At 42.8% G+C, this 26220-nt stretch overlaps 2 protein-coding genes across 8 annotated transcripts in view; one reads left to right on the top strand and one right to left on the bottom strand.

Annotated features, from left to right (window-relative positions):
* The window catches only part of tmem65 (transmembrane protein 65), a 39305-nt gene extending 38722 nt beyond the window's left edge, over positions 1 to 583 (bottom strand). The window contains 1 exon segment of the mRNA NM_001126893.1: positions 141 to 583. Coding sequence (NP_001120365.1) covers positions 141 to 405 — 265 coding nt within the window. The 5' untranslated portion in view covers positions 406 to 583.
* Positions 584 to 1127: 544 nt separating this feature from the next.
* The window catches only part of cat2 (calcium transporter 2), a 70490-nt gene continuing 45397 nt past the window's right edge, over positions 1128 to 26220 (top strand). The window contains exons 1-4 of one of the 7 annotated variants that reach the window (XM_031903532.1): positions 1128 to 1291; positions 1448 to 1494; positions 4489 to 4575; positions 25193 to 25295. Coding sequence is in view for 4 of the 7 variants with exons in the window: in XM_031903536.1 (XP_031759396.1) it covers positions 25208 to 25295 (88 nt within the window). In the remaining 3 variants the exon portion in view is untranslated. Of the gene's footprint in view, positions 1495 to 4488; positions 4576 to 20208; positions 20335 to 22313; positions 22429 to 25192; positions 25296 to 26220 lie in introns of those variants that run through there. The other 6 variants (XM_031903536.1, XM_031903534.1, XM_031903531.1 and 3 more) reach the window with 6 other exon arrangements.

Raw genomic sequence — 26220 nt, forward strand, 5'->3', positions numbered from 1 at the left:
TTAGTGGCTGTGAAAAAGTACCTGCTACTAGTAGCCCAGTGTGTCTTCACCCTAAATAAAGCTACATTTATTACCCCGGGCAAAAAGCGGTACAGTATTCCCAAATGAAATTAAACAGAGGGCTGAAATATTCCACTCACCTTGTGCAATTGCTATAGACTCGAATTTGTGCAGCTCCCGCAGGAGGCAGCTCCTCTCGGTGGCATGGAGGCTGTAGATGAAGTCCTTGGCCCCTTGGGCTGTGTTGAGGGATTCAATAGGCTCCTTCCTTGGGTGGGTGCCCAGTAACCTGCAGCCCAGCATGGAGCCGCTCCTGGTGCCCTGTTGCTTGCCTATCCCTATTCTGCCCCATGTCTGTAGGTAGGCAGCAGGGCGCAGAGCAGTCCGACTTACCAAGGGTAACATTGTACTGTGAGTTTAAGCTTTAGTGATAAATCCGCAGGGGGGGGGGTTTAAAGTGACAGGGGGGCACCTATAGTGATTTGGGGATGTCAGATCCTATACAGAATAGTGCATAGATAATCCTTAGTGTCCAACTACCAATACACCTGCTCAGTCATATCCTTATTGTGCTCTATAGGGGGTTATACTCACAGCGGACTGCAGTTATCATTGCGCTTCTTTTTCTAACAGGACAGGGCTTTATTATGGGCGATAATAATGATTTCTAATTGGTTATGCGAGAAAAATCACACGCAGGAGCCGTGGCGCCATCAGGGCGGGACTGAGGGCAAGACGTCCCGGGTTTTGGGGGTGCTGAAGGGGGGCCCCGGTTGTGCCGCACTTACTTGGATTAGCGGCCCCCCAGCTGTCAGTGAGCTGCAGAGTTCAGTTGCCCGGGGGTTTGCATACTCTCTCCCCTATACAGCACCAGTCCCGCTTGCCGTGACACAGCCGAGCAGTCCCGATTTCCCAAACCCAGTCCCGGATAGGCGCTTGCACCTCACACAGAACTGTTAGCTGCAGCCTCCCAGTCTCCCGTCTGACAGAAATTCCTATCGCCCCAAGTCTCATCTCGCGAGATTTGCCGGCTCGTCACTCCCACACGGCGGCTGTGGGCTCAGTCACGGCTCTAGCCACTCCCACACGGCGCCTCTGGGCTCAGTCACGGCTCTAGCCACTCCCACAAGGCGGCTTTGGGCTCAGTCACAGCTCTAGCCACTCCCACACGGCGGCTGTGGGCTCAGTCACTGCTGTAGTCGCCCCCTGGCGGGAATGAAAAGTCGGTGTAACGCAGTTGCAGTAGCTCACTTTGATATCTGTTTTACCTCAGCTCGCACTTTGTACTTCTGTATGAGAACAAAAAAAAAAGGAAAAAATAAAAAAAAAAGGCGTAACTTTCACGTTGGTTTTTGGCCATGCCCTCTGCTATCTCAGCTCCCAATTTCCTTAGTAGTCTAATCAGTCTAGTCTAGTTGTAATTTGAAATTTTTATTGATTTTTCTAGATACTACAAGTAAAAAAGAAAAGAGGAGAAGTGAAGGAGAGCAGGAGGTATGTGGGGGGGGGATTTTCCATAGTAGTCATTTATATTTGCTGTCTGAAGTAATTGTGCCAGGGAACTGAAAATACAAACAATTCCTGTTCCCAGCAGTACCTGCCATCGTCAGAAAGAGGAAAGGAGATTTATGTGCAACTAGAAATTGCCATTTTTGTAGTTTTTTTTGTACTTTGGATGAAATTGAGCAAAGACAATCTATTAAGGCTGTGACACACGGGGAGATTAGTCGCCGCACAACAAATCTCCCTTGTCACGGGCGACTAATTTCCCTGATGTGCCATCCCACCGGCGAAAATATAAATCGCCGGTGGGATGGCATATGTGGCGGCGCTATCACCGAAGTTGCCTCGCCATGTATGCCATCCCACCGGTGATTTACATTTTCGCCGTTGGGATGGCACATCAGGGAAATTAGTCGCCCGTGACAAGGGAGATTTGTTGTGCGCCGACTAATCTCCCCGTCTGTCACAGCCCTAAGATCCCTGACAGACGAGATTAGTCCCCGGAGACAGATTTCTAGACTGGGTAACTAATCTCATCCAAATGCCATCCCACTGGCGATAACGTAAATTGCAGGTGGAAAAACGTGCATTGCTATTCACTTCAATGTAAATTGCCGGTGGGATGGCATACACGGCGCCGCGATTTGCCGAAGTCGCAGAAGTTTCCTCTCAAGGCAGCTTCCGCGACTTTGGCACAGCCCTTAGGGTGAAGACACACTGAGCTACTAGTAGTGGCTACTTTTTCATGGCTACTAAACTCCAGAAAATCCCCTGCCATAGACAATACTGAGAATTGCCTCTGCTAAAACACACGTAGTGACAGTTATCAGTAAATGATCAGCATTGTTTATTTTAGTAGCCATGACAAGTAGCTGCTACTAGTAGCTCTGTGTGTCTTCCCCTAAGATCCATGACAGACGAGATTAGTCCCCGGAGACAGATTTCTAGACTGGGTGACTAATCTCATCCAAATGCCATCCCACTGGCTATAAGGTAAATTGCAGGTGGAAAAACGTGCATTGCTATTCGCTTCAGGTTTCCTAAGCTGCCTAACCCAAAGCGCAATAGCGCTCTCTGCATTAGAAGAGCCAAAATTCTGATTTAGAAAATCTTGGTTCTCTAAGTTACCAGGAGTGGCCTTTTGCCTCCTCTGGTAACTTGTTCAGCACTGCGGTCTGAGGCCAGTGTATCAACTCACCTCATGGCAGCAGCACCCTGGGACTAGTCTCCTATTTTTTCAAGAGTTACCCTATTTTGAAGGTGCTCCCCCGTTCTCTCTTGTCCCCCAGCTGCATTCTCCCGATTTTGCTGAAGTCCCGCAAAGTTTGATGCATTGGTGCATGCGCTGGAAATGTTTTTGAGCTTTAGCTGTGATTTGGCATACCTCCCAACATTTGAAAAATGAAAACAGGGACAAAAAGATTTGGCGCTCGCAGTGTGGTAAATGTTTTGACCACACCCACTTTTGTGACCACGCCACAGTTACCACACCCCATTTTTTTTTTCAAAAAATACTCCTTTTATATAGTTGAAATGGTGGGATCAGACGCAAAATGTGCTATACCTTCATACTGTACTACCTAAGGAAAACAATATAGCAACTCCTACATATAAAATACAAATATAGAGAGAAGGCAGTCAGTTGTTCGTGAGTTATAACTATGTACCAGTTTTGCCCCACCATACACAGTACCACCAATGGCCCAATAGACAGTAACCCCCATACACAGTGCCCCCATAGACAGTACCCCCCATACACAGTGCCCCCCATAGACAGTACCCCCCATAGAAAGTGCCCCCAACTGACCCCATAGACACTGCCCCCAATTGACCCATAGACAGTAGTAATCTATTACAGAAATGCGGGACATTCATTGAACCATCCGGGACAGCGGGATGCGCTATAAAAACCGGGACAGTCCCGCGGAAAGCGGAACAGTTGGGGGTATGATTTTGTGCATGCACGTGACGTCACTTCCGGGTAGGGGGAAAAATTTTGGCAGTTCACCCTTCATGCATAGCTGTCAAGTTGACAGCTCTGCTTCTCGTGTGTCAGGGCCCTTAAGGTGGCCATACGTGAGCAGATTTCAGCTTCCTATGTCTCGTAAGATGAGGGCCACCTGGAGAGGAGGGGCAGCCTGGTTTGCAGTGGAAACTTGAGAGGCCACTGTTGTGTCTGTCATGAAAAGATTTGTGTCTTTTGTTCCAGTTATATAAAATACTGCTTGTATTTGCATGTTTACTGGGCATGGCATTCAGGGTGTGGCTACACAGTGGGCATGATTTAAAAGGCTTCTCTCCACCTGTGTTTTGCCACTGTGCGAAAATGCAATTCTCTTTTCTCCACCTGCAGAGAGATGCCGAGGCACAGCTCTGTGTGTCCCTACACTAAGCCTTATGGCACCCTAAGCATTTTCTCTGCCAGTGTAAAAATACTGCTTGTACTTGCATTTATTTGGCCAAAATCTGCCCCATGTATGTAGTGATAGACAGATCTCAGTCATTTCTGTCACTACACACATGGATGGATGTGGAACAGGTTGGTGGTTTTTTTCCAGCATATCAAACACACAGTAAGCCATAAGCCTAAGGCTAGTGCCACATCGGCAGATCTGGGCAGATCTGCCCCTACACTTTAAAACACTGAAAGTTGTGGCTGTACCTGGAAGCATTGCTACGGCCCAGGTGCAAGGCACACACAGCGTATTTTAGCCTGAAACTGCATGCTTAATCAATTTTCAGCTGAAATACACTGTGTGTGAATGCACTCGGGCAGAAGCAGTGCTTCCGGGTACAGGCCCAACTTTCAGATTTTTAAAGCATAGGGGCAAATTCTCAGCCTGACTTTATCCGGTTAGCGGTTAACCCTCTCTCCTCATACATTAATGTTAATCCCAGTAGCTGTCAATAGAATTAATGGGGTTGCAAATGAATGTGCAAAAGCACTGAACCATAACTTACATCTGGATTTTTTTTCTCTTCCAGCTGCTGAATATCTGTATCAGCTTAAAGAAGGAGTTGATCGGCGACCCTTTTCTCCAGAGGGATAACCCAAATCCCCAGCATGGGCAGGTACATGCTTCATTTATTAAATAAAATATTAAAACAGATATATTGGGGAAAGTATTACTTTTGCAAAGTCCTACCACTTTGAAAATAGCTGAGCATCCCCTTTAAGGAATAGCGTAGCTAGAGCAATAGCAAGAAAGTATTCTAGCATTCCTGGCATTTTCTACAGTGGCAGCAGGACTGGGAGTGTTCTTTACACTAAGGAAGGGTTTGTTCATTTCTCAGTGCAAACAAATAAGAAATGTCAATTGACACAGATTGTGTGCTAAATTGCCAGATCCTGAGCATCCCTCGCAACACAGAAAGGGTTCTTCTGTTATTAGGGGAATAACAGAAGTTCCCTGCCCTTTTGGAAAGTCTTAAAATATGCAATATTTCTAGTTTCATGAAATATCTCATTCAGAGGTAGGTCGATAAGAACTGGAGAAATCCAGAAAGTGAATTGGTATTTTGGAAATGTAAGAAGGTTTGAGAATTTTTTATCTTTTGATCATGAGAGGCCCAGAATGAAAATATATTCAGAATATTATATTTGTTGAAAGACAAGAAGCTGTTTATGTAGCACCTGTATATACAATGCTTCACCAGATATATTTAGCACTGAAGTTGACAATCTTGCCTCAGACCAGGCCCGGACTGGCAATCTGTGGGTTCTGGCAAATGCCAGAGCGGCTGCTGTAAGGTGCCATAGACACTCACTATTTATTGGGCTGGGGCGGGGCAGTTTGGGCCTCTGTGTACTTGAAATGCCTGGACTTATTTTAAATCCCAGTACAGACCTTTCTCAGGTTGTACCACCCATTGGGTTACCAAGGGTGGCAAAAAGCCTCTCCTGGTAACTTTACAAAAACAAATTCTAGCTTTTTTTGAGGAGGGGTTTGGCTCTTTAAGTGCAGGGAACACTATTGCACTATATGCAGCTCTTTGCCTCTCTTCTATGCTGAAAAATTAAGCACAGCATTGAAAAGGCTGCCTCAGCACGACACCCCGCTGGTTCCCCTGCTACGTTCGACCCTACTACCAGACCATTTGGGCATGTGTGGCCAGTCATAGCCGTACATGCCCAAATGCCCAGTAAATAGGGCTAGTCAGACTGATAATCCTTGAGGCCAGCGGAGGAGTGTAGGATCTACAACCCAGATGACCCTCATCCTCCATGCAGACAGTGTGCTAAAGCCTGTAAAGGAGAGCAAAGAACTTGACCAAATGCATAGAGACTAATCTTCCCTGTTTTGCCCTAAAGAATGAGCCAATAACATCATTAATTACAGACCACTTATGAACACTAAAAACTTTATTAACATTGTTTATTAGCAATAAATATACAGTTTAAATGTTACGAACCTTTGACTGTTTATTTAGTTGTTACTGTAACCACATGGTTTAAATCAATGAATTATCTGTTCTGTGGGCTGTATTTGCCTTAGGGGTGTGTGTGTTGAACAATGAGAAGCAGAGAATGAGGGAAATCACCAAACTTTAGTAAGGGAAGTAGGAGTAAGTAAGGGGAAAAAAATTGAGGCAAAATTTAATTAAAAAATGAAAAAACGAAGATTTGTAATCAAATGGCCAGTCATCTAAGTCTGGCCCATGCCCAAAGCCGGATTTACAATTTTGGCTCCAAGATGCTGCCCCCATTTTAAAGGCAGGAAAATACATGTTATTATGATAGTGCCCCTTTTTATATGTATTAAAGAATATGTAAATCATGTAATAAATACACACTTTAAGCATGTTTCTTGTTAAAGGGACTTGAGAATGTTGCAATTCCCTACTCTTTCAGCAACTGGCCTCCTCTTCTGCTGATGGGAGGTTGAAATCACTTCATAGCGCAGGAGCCAGATGATGCACCCTGTACTTATAGATAATAACTGGGTGTAGCCATCCAAGCTGTGCCAATGTAATACAGCACTGGCACACAATACCAACAGCCTTTTTTTAAAAAAAATAGTGTATGTGTGCAGTCCAAGGAAACTGTCAGAGCTGTCTTTATTAGGATGCGAATAAAGGCAGGCTCCATATACATAATAGGGCCCCAGAGAGCAGCAGCTATATATAGGAGGAGTAGAGGATAGCAGGCAAAACTAAGTGGTAACAATAGAGCAAGATGTAGAGGACAGTAAGATTGTAAAAGTAGGGCTAGAAGGTCATGACAGTAGTACCTTGGCAACAGTTGGGCAACATGGTGGTGACAGTGGTGTAAGATGGCGACAGTAGGGCTTGATGGCTATATCTGGGCTAGAAAGTGGTAACAGTAGCATAAGATGGCAACAGCTGGGCAAGATAGTGGTGAGAGTAGAATAAAATGGCGACAGTAGGCAAAGATGGTGGTGATAGTAGTCTTAGATCATCACAGTTGAGGAAGGTAGGGTGACAGTAGTGTAAGATGGTGATAGTAAGGCATGATGGTGGAAACAGTAGGGCTTGATGATCACAGTTGGGCAAGATGGTGATGACAGTGTATAAGATGGCAACAGTAGTGCTTGATAGAGATGATAGTGTAAGATGGTGGCAATGTTGGCAACAGCTGACCAAGATGGTGGTGACAATTGGGCTAGATTGAGGTTACAGTAGTGTAAGATGATGCAAGGAGTATAAAATGTTGACAGCTGGACAAGATGATAGTTATAGTTGTTTAAGATGGAAGCAGCTGGACATGATGGTGGTGACAGTAGAGGTTGATGGCAACAATAGTATAAAATGACGACAGTTGGGCAAGATGGTCGTGACAGTAGAGCCAAATGGTGACATTAGGGCTTGATGGTGTTGACAGTATAATAAGATAGAGACAGTTGAGCAAGATGGTGGTGACAGTATAACATGGTGACACATGGCAAGATGGTGGTGATAGTAGTATAAGATGGTGGCAGTATGGTTAGAATGTGGTGACAGTATGTCCATGTAAGGACTTGACTGAGGTGACAGCAGTAGTAGTGTGAGTAGGACAAGGTGGTGAGGAGTAGGGTAAGATGGAAACAGTTGAGCAAGATGGTGGTGATAGTATATTAAATTGGTGACATTTGGGCACGATGGTAACAGCAGGGCAAAAACACTTTGTTTCCTAACCTGGGGCCTGCCACTGTTGTCAAAGTACAACTACCAGTACACCCTGACAACCAAAGGCTGGAGTTATTGTTTAGTTACAGCATTAAGGTCCGAAGCTGGACAGTCCTAGTTTTTCAAGGGCTCTGACATGACTACTACAGGCAGTAAGATGCAACCATGAATCACAAAATTAGGCAATAAGCAGCACCCTATTAACCCAAATGAGTCGATAATGTGCATGTTTGTGCCCACCATCTATAATGCCACCTTGTGACTGATCCATATGAGCCATATAGTTGTCATGGATACTTGTTTGTGGGTATGCAGGTTCTTTAACCACTGGATCCCTCTTAAATCCACTTGAAGATTAACTTTTCTTTTGCTGTGTTGGATACACTTGAAGATTTGAATTGCTTATTTATAATTCTGTTATTATATAGCAATGTCATGTCATGCAGCACTGATTGTTATTCACTACCCCATGAAAGAAACCCACAACAACACAGGGTAAACAAATAGAAAATAAAGCAAATAGTGCCTTTGAATTGAAGCCTCAACCCCCACGCATCTGTGCTAACCACTGTGCCATGCTGCTGCCCATTTATTTGCTATAGTTTTATTTTTCTCCTAAGGTAAAAAACAACTATCAAAAAATGTAGAAGATAGAAACTGTATTTATTTAGCAAAGATCTTAAAAACCCAGACAGAAATTGAATGGAAACGCTTGTACAGGTATGGGATCCCTTATCCGGAAACCCGTTATCCAGAAAGTTCAGAATTACGGAATGGCCATCTCTCATAGACATTATCTCCATTATAAGCAAATAATTCTAATTTTTAAAAATTTTCTTTTTCTCTGTAATAATAAAATAGTACCTTGTACTTGATCCCAACTAAGATATAATTACCCCTTATTGGTGTCAGAACAGTCCTATTGGGTTTATTTAATGGTTAAATGATTCCCTTTTCTCTGTAATAATAAAACAGTACCTGTACTTGATCCCAACTAAGATATAATTACCCCTTATTGGGGGCAGAACAGCCCTATTGGGTTTATTTAATGGTTAAATGATTCCCTTTTCTCTGTAATAATAAAACAGTACTTGTACTTGATTCTAACTAAGATATAATTAATCCTTATTGGAGGCAAAACAACCCTATCGGGTGTATTCAATATTTAAATGATTTTTAGCAGACTTAAGTTATGAAGATCCAAATTTTGCAAAGATCCCTTATCCGAAAAACCCCAGGTCCCATACCTGTACCCAGATTCAATGGTTTTAAATGAATTCCTAGTGCCATCTTGTGGTGCAAATGGAGGTTACCCAGAGACGGCCAGCAATATTCTGCTTTACTGCTAATACAATAAACTGCCATACATTAATTATTACCCTTTTAGTTTAACATAGCTGGTCATTTTTAAAGCTAAAAAGCACTGTACTCCTTCTTTGATATTAAAGGAAGAGGAACACATGAATGAGTTCCACTTATGCTGATAGTAAAATCTCCTTTCCTCTAGTCTCAGTAGATGTCCTTTTATAACTTGCATTGCAAAAACTGCTTTATGTTGCTCATATTCTCTTCGAGTTGAGTCTTTTGGGTGCAAGTTGGGCATAATGGCAACAATGAGTGGGATAAAATGGTGGTATAAAACTGCAGATATAATGGACAAGAGTAGGTTCCCTTGAAAGAGGATCAGGGGGCACCTGGCTCTGCTGCTCACACTTTAAGGCAATGGGAGGCCCTGGTCAAAGATTGACCCCAAAATGTTTTGTTGATATCCTTAGTCTTTGTAAGCTGCAAGGGAAGAATACATTTGTGTTCAACATGAGAGTTTGTGTAAGAAATGTGTTCTATTCTTATTGTAACACAAATGTATTGTCTTTATATTTATTGTACAAGACTGGAGCCATGGCCCTGCTAGTTAATACCTGCTCCCTGTATAGTGAACTTCCCCTTAGGCTAATGCCACACGAGGCGTAGGGCTGAAATTTTCGGCAAGCGGATAAACGCTGCACCCGAATGAATGGGATACGCTCGGGTGCAGGCACATGTAGCCGATATACGCAAGAAAACGCGAGACTTTGCATTCTCACGCGTTTTCGTGCGTATATCGGCTACACGTGCCTGCACCCGAGCGTATCCCATTCATTCGGGTGCAGGCACAAGTAGCAGGCGTAGGGCTGATTTTTTGGCAAGCGTTTTTCCGCTTGCCGAAAAAATCAGCCCTACGCCGCGTGTGGCATCAGCCTTATCTCCCTGAGACACACATGGGGTCATTTATAAACACTGGGCACATTTGCACCTGGCCAGTAACCCATGGCAACCAATCAGATAATTGCTTTTATCTACAGCTGGCTGGAAAAATCTAACCAGTGATTGGTTGCTATGGCTTACTGCCCAGGTGTAAATTTGCTCGTTGTTTATAAAGAAGCCCCAATGATATTGATGGGCGCTCAGTCATAAACCAAACATAATTGAACTTTAAAAACACCTTGCAATATTTATTGAATACTTTAAATTAAATACTTTAAATGACCGATGGGGTTACACAGTATAAAATCAACAATAGATCAATTTATTAGCTGGAAGACCATTAACTTTAACTTTCTGTTATAACAAATGTTCCTTGGGGATTTTTTTAAAGGTTGGCAATTGTGATTATGGTTTATCTGCTTGCAGCACAGTTGGCCCAGGGCAGCACCTCATGTCTACTTCACCAAGTACATTATATACATTTCTTTATCTCCTCCCTATATATATATATATTTAAGTTCTCCTGCTTGAGGGTCGTCCTTTTCAAATATCCTGGGGCAGCTGTGGGGGCACAGCAAGGAGATTTTGCCCTGGACCCCCTGGGACCTCAATCTTTTGTTAGTACATATATAGAGCTGTTTAGTATCAAAAGCCATTTTAGATATTGGAGCAGACCATATCACAGTTTACGCTTCATAAGGGGCCACCTTTAAATCCTCCACAGAGAGCATTTAGTGGCATATGCACCGGGCAGCCTATAACCCACAGGGCCCACCAGGGCTGAACCCCCATTTAGATGTGTGTTTTCAAGCAGCAGACCAGTCAGTGGCATAACTAGCTGTTACTAGGCCCCACAGCTAATTCAGTTTAGGACTCTAAATATTAGTAGGTTGACATTTTCTACTACAATATATTAAAATTGCTTATTACTTAGGGACTCACTGGGTTTACTAAAGCACTAAGCCCCCCTGCAACTGCAGGGTCTGCCTCCTCTGTAGTTATGCCCCGGGGACTAGTAAATGGTTCCTGCTGATTGTATTTCATAATAAGGTTTATGACACCTACACTATTACAGTAGGATATTGATTCCATTGGGCAACAATAAAGACATGAATGTAATGCTAAAGTGTGTGCTTATTGCAGTGGCTGTGAATGAAGTCACAGGGTTGTTCTCTTCATCCGCTTGTATCAGAGGTTAATTCTGAGGGATAAAAGTGCCCAGGAGACATTACGGGCCTTACAGAAGGTAGTTACTCCAGATAAAGGGATTGTAGGCAAGTGTTTGCTTTATTACTGATTTAATATCAGCAGCCAGTAAACAGTTATGGTTTGATCTCAGTCACTTCCCGTTAGATCCTGTCCTGATATTCTATAGATTAGTAAATGGTACTAATTCCTACTCCTGCATCCTCCTGCATCATTTATTAATCAGATTACTCCCTATCTGATTGTGTGTGTTGGGTGATTATAGTTGTTTAAATGCTGAGCTCTCCATTTATCTATATTAATCTGTGTATAAGCACATTGTTTACTCGCCCACATTCCCAGGCTTCCGCATGAATCTAAATAGGGTTAAAAGAAAAAAAAATTCCGCTTCTAATTAGCAGTCTTGTTCTACTTTGTAATGTCCATAGATTTACATTCTCTGTATGTTTAGCCTTTATATGGTCACGGAGCTCCTAAATGACCTCTTATATCCTTATAATTTGCAGTAGTGGTTACAGTGCTGGCATTGGGGCAGGATGCCATCCCACCACTTTTTTTCTACCAGCTAGCATCCCCTGTGGCAGGATTTCTGTATACCGGAGCTTTCATTTTTATGCTCTGGAGCTTTTTGTATTCAGCTCTTTCCAATTGACCCTGGGGGTCATTTATCCAAACTAGGAAAATTTGCCTGTGAGCAATAACCCATAGCAACCAATAAGTGATAGGCTTTTTTCAGCCAGATGCAGGTAAAATAATGAATGCAACAATTTGATTGGTGCCATGGGTTACTACCCAGTGTTGATAAATGGCCCCCTACTGCTCGTTCTCATCTTACTTTTTAGTGCATTTTCCTCCACACACTCTGTCCCTCCCCTCCCTCCCCTCCTTCCACCTTCAACAGCGGGAACCCTTCTCTGCTGGCAGGTTGCACCCACATTCCTAATAGTAAATGCTACCGTCAGGGAAAGCTGTTTTTATATAAAAGCACCTGCCCTTTTTATGTTTTATTTTTTAAACTGGCTAAGTCACCAGTTGATATGTTGTGGGCTGAATGGCTTATGGCTGGTGTAATATATACAGCAGCCCTGTGACACTAAATATAAGCCTCCCTCCCTGAATAGGCTTTTGTGTGGCCATGCCGTATTCCTTTGGATATTTACAGACACTACATTATAAGTTAGTTATTAGCTTTATTTGCCCATGAATAGGAAGCTACCAGTGGGGGAGGTTGTTGGAAGTTGGGGTAATGGGAGCCCAGAAAGATGCAAGGAGAGGGGTTGCAGGTTACCAGTGATTGCACAACAGGTGTAACCCCTGATTTTTCAGGAGTTACTGGTCACAGGGCTATAGCATAAATATTTTGCTGAAAATCTCACTAGCCAGAACTGAATGGGAGCTGCGGAAGGTGGTTTGTGTTGCTTTTTCATCAAAATGTGTCAGGTTGTGAAGAGGGAATCTTTTCCAAAGAGAGGTCTGCTATACAAGCTATTATAAAGCCCCCAACCTTCATCAAAATAGTTCATGCTCCTTTGATTGCAAAGGGATTGTGGTCTAATGTAGATAAGAACATAGAAAACATCCCTTATTAATTCTGATCGGTGCCTTTTCCCTTTAATCTAGACTTCCATAGATCTCCCTACTCTGGCTCCTGTCCTTGTTCTGTTCCAATCCTGTTCCTGTTTCCTGCTCTAGTCTGGTTCCTACTTCTAGTCCTGTCCTTGTTCTGTCCCTTGCTCCAGTCCTGCTCTCTATGTCCACTTTGGCACCTTGTCCTGACCTGGTTCTACGCCCGCATTGTCCTGTTCTGTCCCTTGCTCCAGTCCTGCTCTCTTTGTCCACACCATCCTGTTCTGTCCCTGAGTCTTCACCCACTTCATTCTCACTCCTGTCTGGTCCCAGTTTATATGCCCTATCTGTCCTGCTCCATCCAGTCTCCAGTTTATCCTTCCTGCTCCATCCAGTCTCCTGTTCCGCAGTTCCTGTCATTTTCAGCCCCTGCCTTAAGGACTCACACCGTCCCAACTTCCTTCTCTGCTCTCCCTACCTTTCCCTGTCATCCAGCAACTCATTGAAGACAAATGGAAGTTATTTGGCAGGTACAGTTTTAATCTCATTCATCTGAATGCTAAATGTCTTTGTTTGAAGGCCTGAGCAAGATGAACTAAACTGGTAAAGGGGATGGAAGATTTAAACTATGAGGTGAGACTGTCGAGGTTGGGGTTGTTTTCTCTGGAAAAGAGGCGCTTGAGAGGGGACATGATTACTCTGTACAAGTACATTAGAGGGGATTATAGGCAGTTGGGGGATGTTCTTTTTTCCCATAAAAACAATCAACGCACCAGAGGTCACCCCTTTAGATTAGAGGAAAGGAGCTTCCATTTGAAGCAGCGTAGGTGGTTTTTCACGGTGAGGGCAGTGAGGTTGGGGAATGCCCTTCCTAGTGATGTGATAATGGCAGATTCTGTTAATGCCTTTAAGAGGGGCCTGGATGAGTTCTTGATCAATCAGAATATCAAAGGCTATTGTGATACTAATATCTACAGTTAGTACTAGTGGTTGTATTTATAGTTTATGTATGTGAGTGTATAGATTGGTAGGTGTGGGTTAGGTGTGCTGGGTTTACTTGGATGGGTTGAACTTGATGGACACTGGTCTTTTTTCAACCCTATGTAACTATGTAACTATGTAACTATGTAACCTGTTAGTAAGTTTGCAGGTCACAGTGGTACTTACATTCAGTATCCATTCCCTGAGCCATCACCTATTAATCCACTTTTGTTGCCCTTCAGTTTTATCCCAGCTCAGTGCATAGTACTTGTCCATCTGAGCAGTCAGATATATTGATGACATTTCTAATTACCCAAATCATATTGAGACAGTATTTAAATTGCATTCCTCTTTGGTCAGCCATATTTCCATATCATACCCGAACATTTTATCAGTTATAACTGTGTAAAAGTCGCATTTTATACTAAGAACCATAATTAATATCCAATTTGTTTCCCTCAAACACAATGATACCATGCAGTATCACATAGTTTTGGGAACCCTATATTTATTAAATCCATTAATACTATATAAAAACCCCATTGGCTGTAATTGAATGGAGAACATTCATACATTTTCTGCAAAAACATTACCGCATCACAAAGTATAGCATACAATCTGAACTTGGGTTCTCCATTAGTAGGTTGAAGCCAAGCTAAGAGCCACCATACTATTGAGGTGCACTATCATGAATACCATTAATACAGTGAAGTTTTCTGCTGCCAGGCGTAGCAAAACCCACTACAACATGCTGCCCCACTGCCCAGAATCTAGTCTACCCTTTTCCCTCTGTGAAGGTGTGGGCAATTTGGGTGCTGGGTATGTAGAAGGGACTATATTGGGTTCTCCCAAGATAACATGCTAAATTTTGTCTCAAACATGAAGTTTGGATAAGAGCAGGAACACCCCTCAGGGTCAGACTGGGCCTATAGGACACTGGGAGAAAATAAGTCTTCTTTATGGTTCTTCGTGGTATTATATATCCTGCTTCTTAATTATAGGACTGTTAGAGAGTGAGTCCCATCACAATCAGGACATTTCTCCATCAGATTCCCTTCTCCATACAAATTCTCTTCTGAATCATATGCATGGAATATCTGCCACAAAAGATCCTCGCTGTATTCCTGTCTGAGTGATTTAGTGCTTGGAGGCTTCCTCTGCCATTAACTGGTATAACATATCCCCTACCATGAGCAATGATTATCAAATAGTAATGCCATGGATTATATATATATACCTGTATATATTGGATAAGTGTAACTTCTGCCTTGTCTTTTAATTACCCACTGTAAGGAGTATATATATTCCTCCCATAGTGCCTCCTTAATAAGGGAGAGGCTGGGCAATTAGAGAGTTGACTGGTCAAGCACAGCCAGTGGCAACATTATCACCATTATTGGTTTGTACCAATAAATACAGAAGGAACTGACAGTTTTCCATTCAACCCTATGACCAACTATAGCTGCCATTTGTTGTACAGCCAGTGGATTATAAATGTATCTATAACATTGCTTTCCTCTTGTTATTATCAATAAGTCAGGGCTGCGTAACCTACAGCTGTTGTTGAGCTACAAATCCCAGTGCTGAAGGGTGTCAGGGAGTGCTGGGAGTTGTATTTCAGGAATACCCCACACTGCATTTATTAGGACTGTCCATGCCTTTTCCTTTCCCTTTGTCCAACCTGAGCACTGATACCCAATTATGCCCATTCTGCTCAATGTCCCAAGACTCTGTTAGTTCCCTGATATTTCAAATAAATGTTCGCTTTTCTCCTCGTTTGACTTCCTGATCTGCCATAGCTTATTAATGTCCCTATTAGTCTTCTCATTAGTTCTGCTTTATTCTGCCCCTTCTCGTTTCATCACATTAAACTTCCCTTTGAGTTATCTTTTTGTAAGTTATAGAATGGCTAATTCTAAGCACCTTTATAGTTTATTTTGTATAGTTCTTGAGTTATTTGCTTTCATCTTCTGACACTTTCCAGCTTTCAAGAGGGGGTCACTGACCCCGACAGCCAAAAACAATTGCTTTGTGAGGCTACAATTATATTGTTATTGTTAATTTGTATTACTTATCTTTCTATTCAGGCCCTCTCTTGTTTAAATTCCAGTCCTTCATTCAAACCACTGCCTGGTTGCTTAGGTAATTTAGAGCCTAGCAACTAGATATGTGCTGAATTTACAAACTGGAAAGCTGCTAAACAAAAAGCTAAATACTTCAAATACAATAAATAACAATAATGAATACCAGCTGCGAATTGTTTCAGAATATCACAGGCTACATCACACTAAAAGTTAATTTTAAGGCGAACAACCCCTTAAATTCCCCATGTAAGAAAAGCCTGATAAAAAGCTCATTGCAGAGCCACAAGCCCACAGGAGAACGATTGTGCAGCCTAGTAGGTTGATCCACAACCCAAGTTCTCAATTATCAACCATTTAAAAATAGAGGGAGAAGAAAGGCCACTGGGCCCATTAAACTCTTCTCATTCAATAAGACATGTCCCTCAGGTCTCAATCTAATTAGGTTCTGATGAGCCATTATGCCTTTGCCTTTACTCACTGGGCCGAGTTAGACATTCGCTCGCTTCCAAGTAAAGATATGTTTCCTTTGTGTCTGTTTTGAATTTACTTTCTCTGGATGTATTATGCGTATTTGTGCCCCCGTGACTCACTCACTGGCTCTGTTCCACACATTGCCTTAACCTGCTTCATTAGTGAATTGGGGATTTGCTATAGACTGCTACAGGCAGCTTAATCCTCTGCAAAATGCACTTGATACCCTCAGGCACATATTACCCCGGTAACCCTAGATAAATATATTTAATTAAGTAAAGGAATTCAAACATACCGTCACACTGAACTGTCACAATAATTTACCCAATAATAATTTACCCAATCTGACAAAAAGCACCTGGGTATCTCGAAAGGGCGCTGATCCCCAATATCTGATCTGTAGATGTGAATCATGTGATACTTGCCAAATCTTTCTTTTTCAAATTTTGGAATTTCAGCAGCTATCTGGTTGCTAGGGTCCAAATTACCTTAGCAACCAGGGAGTGGTTTGAATGAAAGGCTGGTACATGGATAGGAGAAGACCTGAATAAAAAAAAAAAAGTAATAAAAAGAAACAATAACAATAAAACTGTAGCCTCACAGAGCAATAGATTTTTGGCTGCCCCATTTGAAAGTTGGAATGAGTCGGAAAAATAAGCAAATAATTCAAAAACGTTAAAAATAAATAAATAATGAAGACCAATAGAAGAGTTGCTTAGAATTAGCCTTTCTATAATAAAGGTGAACCACCACCCTAAAGCGATGCAGCACTACTATACCAGTTTATGTGGACACTCGGTGCTGGGTCACCCAATCTCAGCGTTTGAACAGTTCTGTTCATTATAAGACCCCCCCTTTCTCAAATCTACAGTTTATTAAAACTTAAAATTGAAGTTACACAGCTTAGCTTTACAGAACACTGGTTCAAAGATTTAAACATAAGCCTGGAAGAAAAACAGGCGAGTGTTATGATTAATAATCGGGGGCTGTTCCTGCTGAATTGTGCTTAGTACAGGGGAATCCCTATGCTGCCATAGTTTTATGGTATCTCTCTGTACAGGCTATGAGCAAACTTAGGGGGCTGTTCCTGCTGAATTGTGCTTAGTACAGGGGAATCCCTATGCTGCTATAGTTTTATGGTATCTCTCTGTACAGGCTATGAGCAAACTTAGGGGGCCGTTCCTGCTGAATTGTGCTTAGTACAGGGGAATCCCTATGCTGCCATAGTTTTATGGTATCTCTCTGTACAGGCTATGAGCAAACTTAGGGGGCCGTTCCTGCTGAATTGTGCTTAGTACAGGGGAATCCCTATGTGCCATAGTTTTATGGTATCTCTCTGTACAGGCTATGAGCAAACTTAGGGGGCTGTTCCTGCTCAATTGTGCTTAGTACAGGGGAATCCCTATGCTGCCATAGTTTTATGGTATCTCTCTGTACAGGCTATGAGCAAACTTAGGGGGCTGTTCCTGCTGAATTGTGCTTAGTACAGGGGAATCCCTATGCTGCCACAGATTTTTTCTTTGTTCAGGCTATGAACAAACACAGAGATGGTGTCCCCAAAATATCAATGTGTTTTATACATTATGAAAGGCAATTTTTTTCCTGAGTGCTGTGCCTCTGAGAGCCAGCAGATGGCAGCATTCTTCTTATTACACTGTACATTGGGTGTCCCTGCTTGGCTTGTACAGAGGGTTTAATGGGGACTGGAGACGCAGTGCAGGGTTTGCAGATTCTGTATGAATCTCTAGTTGCATTACTGTTGCAGAAAGGCGCAGTAAATGTCTCTAAACCCATTTGCTGAATGTATTGCAGGTATCAGAAAGGTCTGTATTTAGCAATTAAATAATTGAATTTAAAAAAGCCTTAGCCAATAAGGTCAACAGTAATAGAAGCCTAAAGTAAGAGAAGCCTAAAGGCTTGATTGTTCATTTCTCATGGTATAAGGGGCTCAGCTATGGTGTGGGGTGTACCCTGTACTTACCTATGGCTGATGACATTGCTGGGCTTTAGTGGCAGTCTGGGGCATTGCAGCTGCACAGCGCAATCCCTGGGAAAGTGCCCAAGCCACTTCCTTACCAGCACACCAGTCATTTATATGTTAATGGTATGATCAAACCCATGATTTAAAGAAATGATGCAGGTCATAAAAAATACTGCACACTGAAAAGTCCAAGATAATGGAGACTTTTAAAAAATTGCTATTCCAAGCACGTTTGCCATTCATATTGTTGTTGATTTTTTAAATACCACAATATTAAGAAACAAATTGCACTGCTATGATAATGAATTTTGTACCCACAGCGCCACCTGCTGGTCAGTTTTCCATCCGTGATCCAGTTAGCAGAATGTGCCAGAAGAAAGAAAGAGAACAGTTACCATGTTGCTCTGCTCAGGAAATAAATAAGAGGACTTATGAGGATTCTGGTCTCATTTCTGAGCAGAGAATCATCTCCAGTCTGCAGATGGATCGCAGTCAGTACTCTGACCGGCAGGTGGAGCAGTTTACTAGTAATCTTCACACAAAAAATGGAAATTGTGAATATTCTTAGAAGAGCAAGACTTTGTATTGCAATCCCCAGTCCCCCAATATTTAATCTCTGGCTACCTGACATTTTTCATTTATACACCAGTGCCTGCTCCCCCCTCTGCTGACAGGTTGGACTCAACATAAAGGTTTGGCCTGGGTCTGGGGATGCTGGGTTGTGGTCAGGCACAGGTTAACTTTTTGTTTACCTGCACATCTCTTAGGGAGTAAGTAAAAGCAGGGTACTGTAGGCCCTGTGGGGGGTCCTGCAATGCAGCTTCCAGGCCCAACCAAGTGGGAGTGTCATTGCCCTAGGATCAAGCTTTGAACCCCCACTACCTCTTAGTTCCTCTTATTCCTCATAGAAAAAAAATCTTACCCAAGACCGAGACCCATGGTGTTTCTACATGAACGTACCCATTAGATGCCTATAATGGCCGCCTTACTAACCCATACTCAGGTCGGGCTCACGTATCATGTTGTGATGCTGAGGAAGATAATTGTACATGTGGAAACCACTTTTGGCTTTATTGTCTGTAACAGAGGAACTTGTGCCCTCACCTACAGATAAGCACTAATAGAAAGAATATTTCTCTCTCTCTCTCAGGGCCACCATCAGAAACTTTGTGGCAACCCCAATGAACACAAGCGAGCAGTACCAACATTTTGCCCACCCCCCTTGTGTGTGCAACAGCTGATGTTACTCTGTAAAAAGCCATTCATATAAAGTGTTCCATTCATTACTGTGCTAATAAGTCATTCAGTTTATAGGGGGGTCAGTGGAGTTTGCCCTAAGTTTTACCCTTTCCCACCTACCTGCCCCTGCTCTGTGCTGTCATTGCTATGGAAGTTAGGTACGTTTTTGCACAAGTTACACAAAATGTGTAAGTTTAGGGGCCCAGTGATCTTGCCGTGGGGCCAAATAACTAGTCAGTAGTAGTTCGCAGTGGAGTTCATACATAAGTTATATACGTTTCTTTGAAAGTAACGTAAGTTTTTGCATAAGTTACGTAAATTGCATAAGTTTTGGTGTAACTTTATATGTAACTATATGTAGTAATGCGTAATTTTTGCGACACGATTGGGCAGGGCATGGGCATATACTTACGTTCTGGGCATTGGCTTTTTGCCACCTTGATAAAGGCCAGTCGTAGTCAAAATGTTGCTGTGCCCATGTCATGCTATAAGTAAAGGTGGTTTTGTGGCAGATCGAGGGGGGGCTGCATCATTGTACATTGTTATACATCCAGCCTGGCTCTAGGAAGAGCGGATAATGGAAAGCAGCCCCTCCCCATGTGTAAGTGACTCTCATTGAGGCTCTAGTGAATGCAGTTAGGCTGGAGTTTGGCCGCCCCACATGATATGTTGTCCACTGAAAAATGCCTCTGCCCTGCAGGGAAACGAAAACTATATAATTAAGACTTTGCAAACAATAGGAGGGAGAAAACAGTGCCAGGCATTAAGGCTACTATGGATACAGGCCCCAGGGACCCAGATCAAATCACACATGTTGCCAGTTCTTTCTGTCAGAGCAGGGAGTAACATGTGCCATGGGTAAGTGCTTAGCACGACTCTGAGCCCCTGGCACGCAGGGAGGGACAGCTTCATAGTCAGCGAGGAGAACCCACGGTGAGTTGCCAATGAACTATTGTTATATGCGTTGCCATAAGGAAATAGACTTCCCTGGTGGAATAGGGAACATGGAACTAGAGTGTGTTATTGTAACTATGGGACATACAAGGTGTAATGTGGGACAATGCAACAAAACTCTCACAGTGGGATACATTAGTTAGTTGCTCGGCAGCTTCTGCCCCTTTACTGGGAGACCAAATTCTGTTTTTTTTAATTGTGCTCCTGTACCAGCAATGTGGCCCTACTGCACCCTGGTCAGAGCGCAGAACAGGTAAGTGACAGCAAGTGGCATCTGTGCTTTTATACCTATAATGTAACAATTTCCCCCACAATTCCTGCATAATAGTAGTGTCCGACATATCTTGCTTAAGATGCACTAAAATGGAGGCATCCCAGCTGTGCATATTCCAAAATTCTAATGAATAACAGCGCAAGTGCCTGATTTATTTGGTGCCAGTCAGTGGCAGCTGTGGAAGCAATCTGCTGAGGGTACCCTGAGATAAATGCTAGATCCAGGCTTTTAGGGTTCCCTTGCACCTATGTCAGCTTAACATTTGGGTCAGGCTTGGCCCATATTGGAAATCATTACAGGTTGCTAAGGAGCAAATGTGAACAATCGGCACTCAGTTTTGCCTCCTTTGTTGTGCTACATTTGCACCTGATCTAGTAACCCACAGCAACCAATCAGATGTTTGCTTTCAAGCAGGTGACCAGTACATGCTACCTGCTAATTGGTTGTCGTGGGCTAGTAGACCTGGTGTAAGCCCTTTTATTACCCTCCCAAACACACAGAAAGGGATGTAGTTATTTGTGGAGCAGCTGAGTGAGTGCAAGTCTTTGTTGCTAAAGAGCTGCAGAGGGTGGCAAGTCTGGCTACACACTTTCAAATTTGGTAGCCGATTCCTTCAGGGAGTCACCTTGTTACTGCATCTGGGCCTGCACCATCATGGGGCCCGCCGTACCAGGTCCAGTGAACTTAGTTATTTTATTGGCAGTACAGGTATGGGACCTGTTATCCAGAACGCTTGGGACCTGGGGTTTTCCAGATAAGGGGTCTTTCCGTAATTCGGATCTTCTACATTATTTAAACAGTAATTAAACCCAATAGGATTGTTCTGCCCCAATAAGGATTAATTATATCTTAGTTGGGATCAAGTACAGGTACTGTTTTATTATTACAGAGAAAAGGGAATCATTTAACCATTAAATAAACCCAATAGGGCTGTTCTGCCCCCAATAAGGATTAATTATATCTTAGTTGGGATCAAGTACAGGTACTGTTTTATTATTACAGAGAAAACGGAATCATTTAACCATTAAATAAACCCAATAGGATTGTTCTGCCCCCAATAAGGGGTAATTATATTTTAGTTGGGATCAAGTACAGGTACTGTTTTATTATTACAGAGAAAAGGGAATCATTTAAACATGAAATAAACCCAATAGGAATATTCTGCCCCCAATAAGGGGTAATTATATCTTAGTTGGGATCAAGTACAGGTACTATTTTATTATTACAGAGAAAAAAGATACAATTGTTAAAAATGTGAATTATTTTATTAAAATGGGAGTCTATGGGAGATGGGCTTTCCCTAATTCAGAACTTTCTGGATAATGGGTTTCCGGATAAGGAGTCTGATACCTGTACTACATTGTTTGTGACCCTGAGTGCATGGCTACAAGCTTTGCCATTATGGACAATTTATTGTTGTTATGACCAGCACAACCTAGGTCACTATAACATGGTATGTAGGTAGGTACTCGACTCAGGGAAGGTAGCGACCACTACATACAAATTACATGCTACCTTGTACCAATGTCTCTGGGGTTTTGGGGTCCCTGGGAGCAGATAATCAACCCACTTTTCCATGTACTTTAGCTGGGAATTATTTTGTACGGGTGGGAGCAGTTGGCCTCTATCCCTACACACGTTTTGCACCAGAGTTATCTTTTTAATGGGCAGTTCCATCGCCTAGGCAACAGCAGCAAGGGCCAGTCATGCACTGGGCCTAACTGTCCTTTTAAACAGCTGTGACCTCTGCGTATAAACCGTCTGAGAAGGTTTGAACAGGGAAGGAAACTTCAGAAATAGTACAGAGTTTTAGATATTTTAATTTTGATAAGATGAGGTTAATAGGGGCAGTGGGGGGGAGGGATAACTACTGAGATATTACTACTAACCCCCCATGAGGCTGTGTATGACTGGGGGCACCCTTGTAGTAAGTGGATCCGGCAGGGGATGACCATGCATTTAAAAAAAGCCAATGACTATTGTTTCCGCCGACCAGAGTGTAGGCTCTATTAGCCAGCATCACTTGTGGGGGAACAATAATGGGGTGACAGGTGCCCTTTTAACAGATCGGATTCATGAGATGACAATACCCAGAGATTACCGGAAATGTGTTTACATGTAGCTCTCACATCAGGTACAGTTAATGTCCCTCTGAGAGACCTGCGTCTGGCAAACACCTGCACCCAGTTGGTACTTACAGTCTGTGCCACTGTAGTGTTAATGAGAAAATTACCTTTTCTGTCCCATTGTCACACAGGCTTTGGAAGTTTCATAGTTTCACCAGATGGTACCAACTGGGCTGATAGAATCATGGTGTAACTACTATAGGCCTGCTATCCCACAGCCACAGTCCCTTCCCAGAGGCTATTATCCCCCCACTGCTACTATAGGCACCATCTCTCCCTACTATACCTGCTATCCCACAGCCCCAGTCCCTTCCCAGAGGCTATTATCCCCCCACTGCTACTATAGGCACCATCTCTCCCTACTATACCTGCTATCCCACAGCCCCAGTCCCTTCCCAGAGGCTATTATCCCCCCACTGCTACTATAGGCACCATCTCTCCCTACTATACCTGCTATCCCACAGCCCCAGTCCCTTCCCAGAGGCTATTATCCCCCCACTGCTACTATAGGCACCATCTCTCCCTACTATACCTGCTATCCCACAGCCCCAGTCCCTTCCCAGAGGCTATTATCCCCCCACTGCTACTATAGGCACCATCTCTCCCTACTATACCTGCTATCCCACAGCCCCAGTCCCTTCCCAGAGGCTATTATCCCCCCACTGCTACTATAGGCACCATCTCTCCCTACTATACCTGCTATCCCACAGCCCCAGTCCCTTCCCAGAGGCTATTATCCCCCCACTGCTACTATAGGCACCATCTCTCCCTACTATACCTGCTATCCCACAGCCACAGTCACTCCACAGAGGCTATTATCCCACTGGTACTATAGGCACCATCTCTCCTTACTTTACTTACTATCCATTTTGTTCTTTGCCCATTTTTTGATTATTCTACATATGAGTTAGAAGTATAATGATATCAATATTTTACTTGCCTTTCACATCCCTTGTTCTGTGAGATCATTCCCTTTCTCTGTAGTTATGTACAAACAAGGCTGGAATGGGGAAGCCTGGTCATTAGTAGAAATAAGTCTTGTCAGCTGTCCTGGGCCTCCATTTGCTCAATTACTCAGCTGCCCTTGGCTATTGAACGGCAGAGGGCTAGCCTTATTGCCCACTGGGGCCTATTTAATATTCCCCAGGGAATCACTTCGCTGTGCTCTCAAATATTCATGTATTAATGTTATTGATTGGGCACATCTTAAAAAACTGGATTGTGATGGAGATTCCGAGATTCCTTCCTCATACAAACAGCACATATTCAATAAATAAACATCAAAGCTGCATTCAGTGTTAATATAAATCAGTCTCATCCATTGGTTTTTTGGACTTCTGAAGACTACATTAGGAAATTAGTAAGAACAGCAAATTGTTTTCTGTGAGGCTGTTCCTGCTGAATTGTGCTTAGTACAGAGAAACACCCGAAATGTGTGTGTTTTATACACCTTGGAAGGCATATTGCTTACTGAGTGCAGTGCATATGAGAGCCAGCAGATAGCAGCATTCCTCTTATTACACTGTACATTGGGTGTCCCTGCTTGGCTTGTACAGAGGGTTTAATGGGGACTAGAGACGCAGTGCAGGGTTTGCAGATTCTCTATGAATCTCTAGTTGCATTACTGTTGTTGAAAGGCGCAGTAAATCCCATTTGCTGAATGTATGGCAGGCGTCAGGAAGTTCCTTACAAACTGTCTGTATTTAGCAATAAATGTTGATTTTCTCTATAGCATTAATAAAGCCTTGGCCAATATGTTCAACAGTAACAGAAGCCTAAATGCTTGATGGCTGATTTCTTATGGTATAAAGGGCTCAGCTATGGTGTGGGGTGTACCCTGTACTTACCTATGGCTGATAGTGACATTGCTGGGCTTTAGTGGCAGTCTGGGGCATTGTAGCTGCAAAGTGTGAAAGTGCCCAAGCCGCTTCCTTACCAGCATACCAGTCATTTATATTTTTAAGAAATGGTGCAGTCCATAAAAAATACTGCACACTGAAAAGTCCAAGATAAAGGAAACTTTAAAGCAAATTCATGTAAAATTGCTATTCTAAGCACTTTTGCCTTTCGTATTATTGAGAAATAAACCAAGTGGACCCCGCTGACCTAGTCCCAATCACGCCTAAGAGGAGTATACTTTATGCTTGCTCAGGGGATGAGGCTATGCGGGGTGGGGGCTCCTGGGATGGTGTAGAGGGCCATGGCAGGGGTCCATGCCCCCTGGATTTGTGGGTATTGCGGTGAAAATCATGAAAATGCTGAAACCTGACTGGGAATGTATCCTTCTCTCAAGAGCATCAAAATGGCTCAGTTGTTAAAGATGATTTGATTAAAATACATTGAATTATTAAAAGCTACAGTGCAATCCCATGAGCCTCTATATGGCATTTCATCCATGTATGGCTGAATATTAAGTAAAATATTTTCTGTCTTACAGTGAGATTCCATAGCCATGGATGAGAAGGTTTCCTGGCTGCAGAATCAGTATGACAAGTACTTAGCCGCCCTAACCAGATCACAATTTGACAAGGCTACGTCAGGTAAGTGAACCTGTCAGAAACACAGTGACCTGGGGCTCTTGGCCTCTTCCAAATCTCATTGAAAGCAAAGAAATGCTAATATAATGCCTTTGAAACAACAGCACCACCTGCTGTTCAATTTGGCCAAGTGGGAACAGTTGGTAGAAAATTAAGTTCATGGGAAAAGTAAAGTCATGTGATGTTGCTCCGCTTAGAACTAACATCAGAGGAAACATCAGATGCCTCTTCTTTGCTCATTAACCTAATTTTCTTCCAACTGTGGCCAAAATGAACAGCAGGTGTTGTTTAAAATTCATTATATTAGTTGTGTAAAAACTACTAGTACAGGTATTGGACCCCTTACCCGGAAACCCATTATCCAGAAAGTTCCGTATTACAGAAAGGCCATTTCCCATAGACTCCATTATAAGCAAATAATTCTAATTTTTCAACATGATTTCCTTTTTCTCTGTAATAATAAAACAGTACCTGTACTTGATCCCAACTAATATATAATTACCCCTTATTGGGGGCAGAACAGCCCTGTTGGGTTTATTTCATGGTTAAATGATTCCCTTTACCTGTACTTGATCCCAACTAAGATATAATTACCCCTTAATGGGGGCAGAACAATCCTATTGGGTTTATTTCATGGTTAAATGATTCCCTTTACCTGTACTTGATCCCAACTAAGATATAATTACCCCTTAATGGGGGCAGAACAATCCTATTGGGTTTATTTCATGGTTAAATGATTCCCTTTACCTGTACTTGATCCCAACTAAGATATAATTACCCCTTATTGGGGGCAGAACAGCCCTATTGGGTTTATTTCATGTTTAAATGATTCCCTTTACCTGTACTTGATCCCAACTAAGATATAATTACCCCTTATTGGGGGCAGAATAGCCCTATTGGGTTTATTTAATGGTTAAATGATTCCCTT

This window comes from Xenopus tropicalis, chromosome 6 (genome assembly GCF_000004195.4).
Source record: "Xenopus tropicalis strain Nigerian chromosome 6, UCB_Xtro_10.0, whole genome shotgun sequence".
NCBI lineage: Eukaryota > Metazoa > Chordata > Amphibia > Anura > Pipidae > Xenopus > Xenopus tropicalis.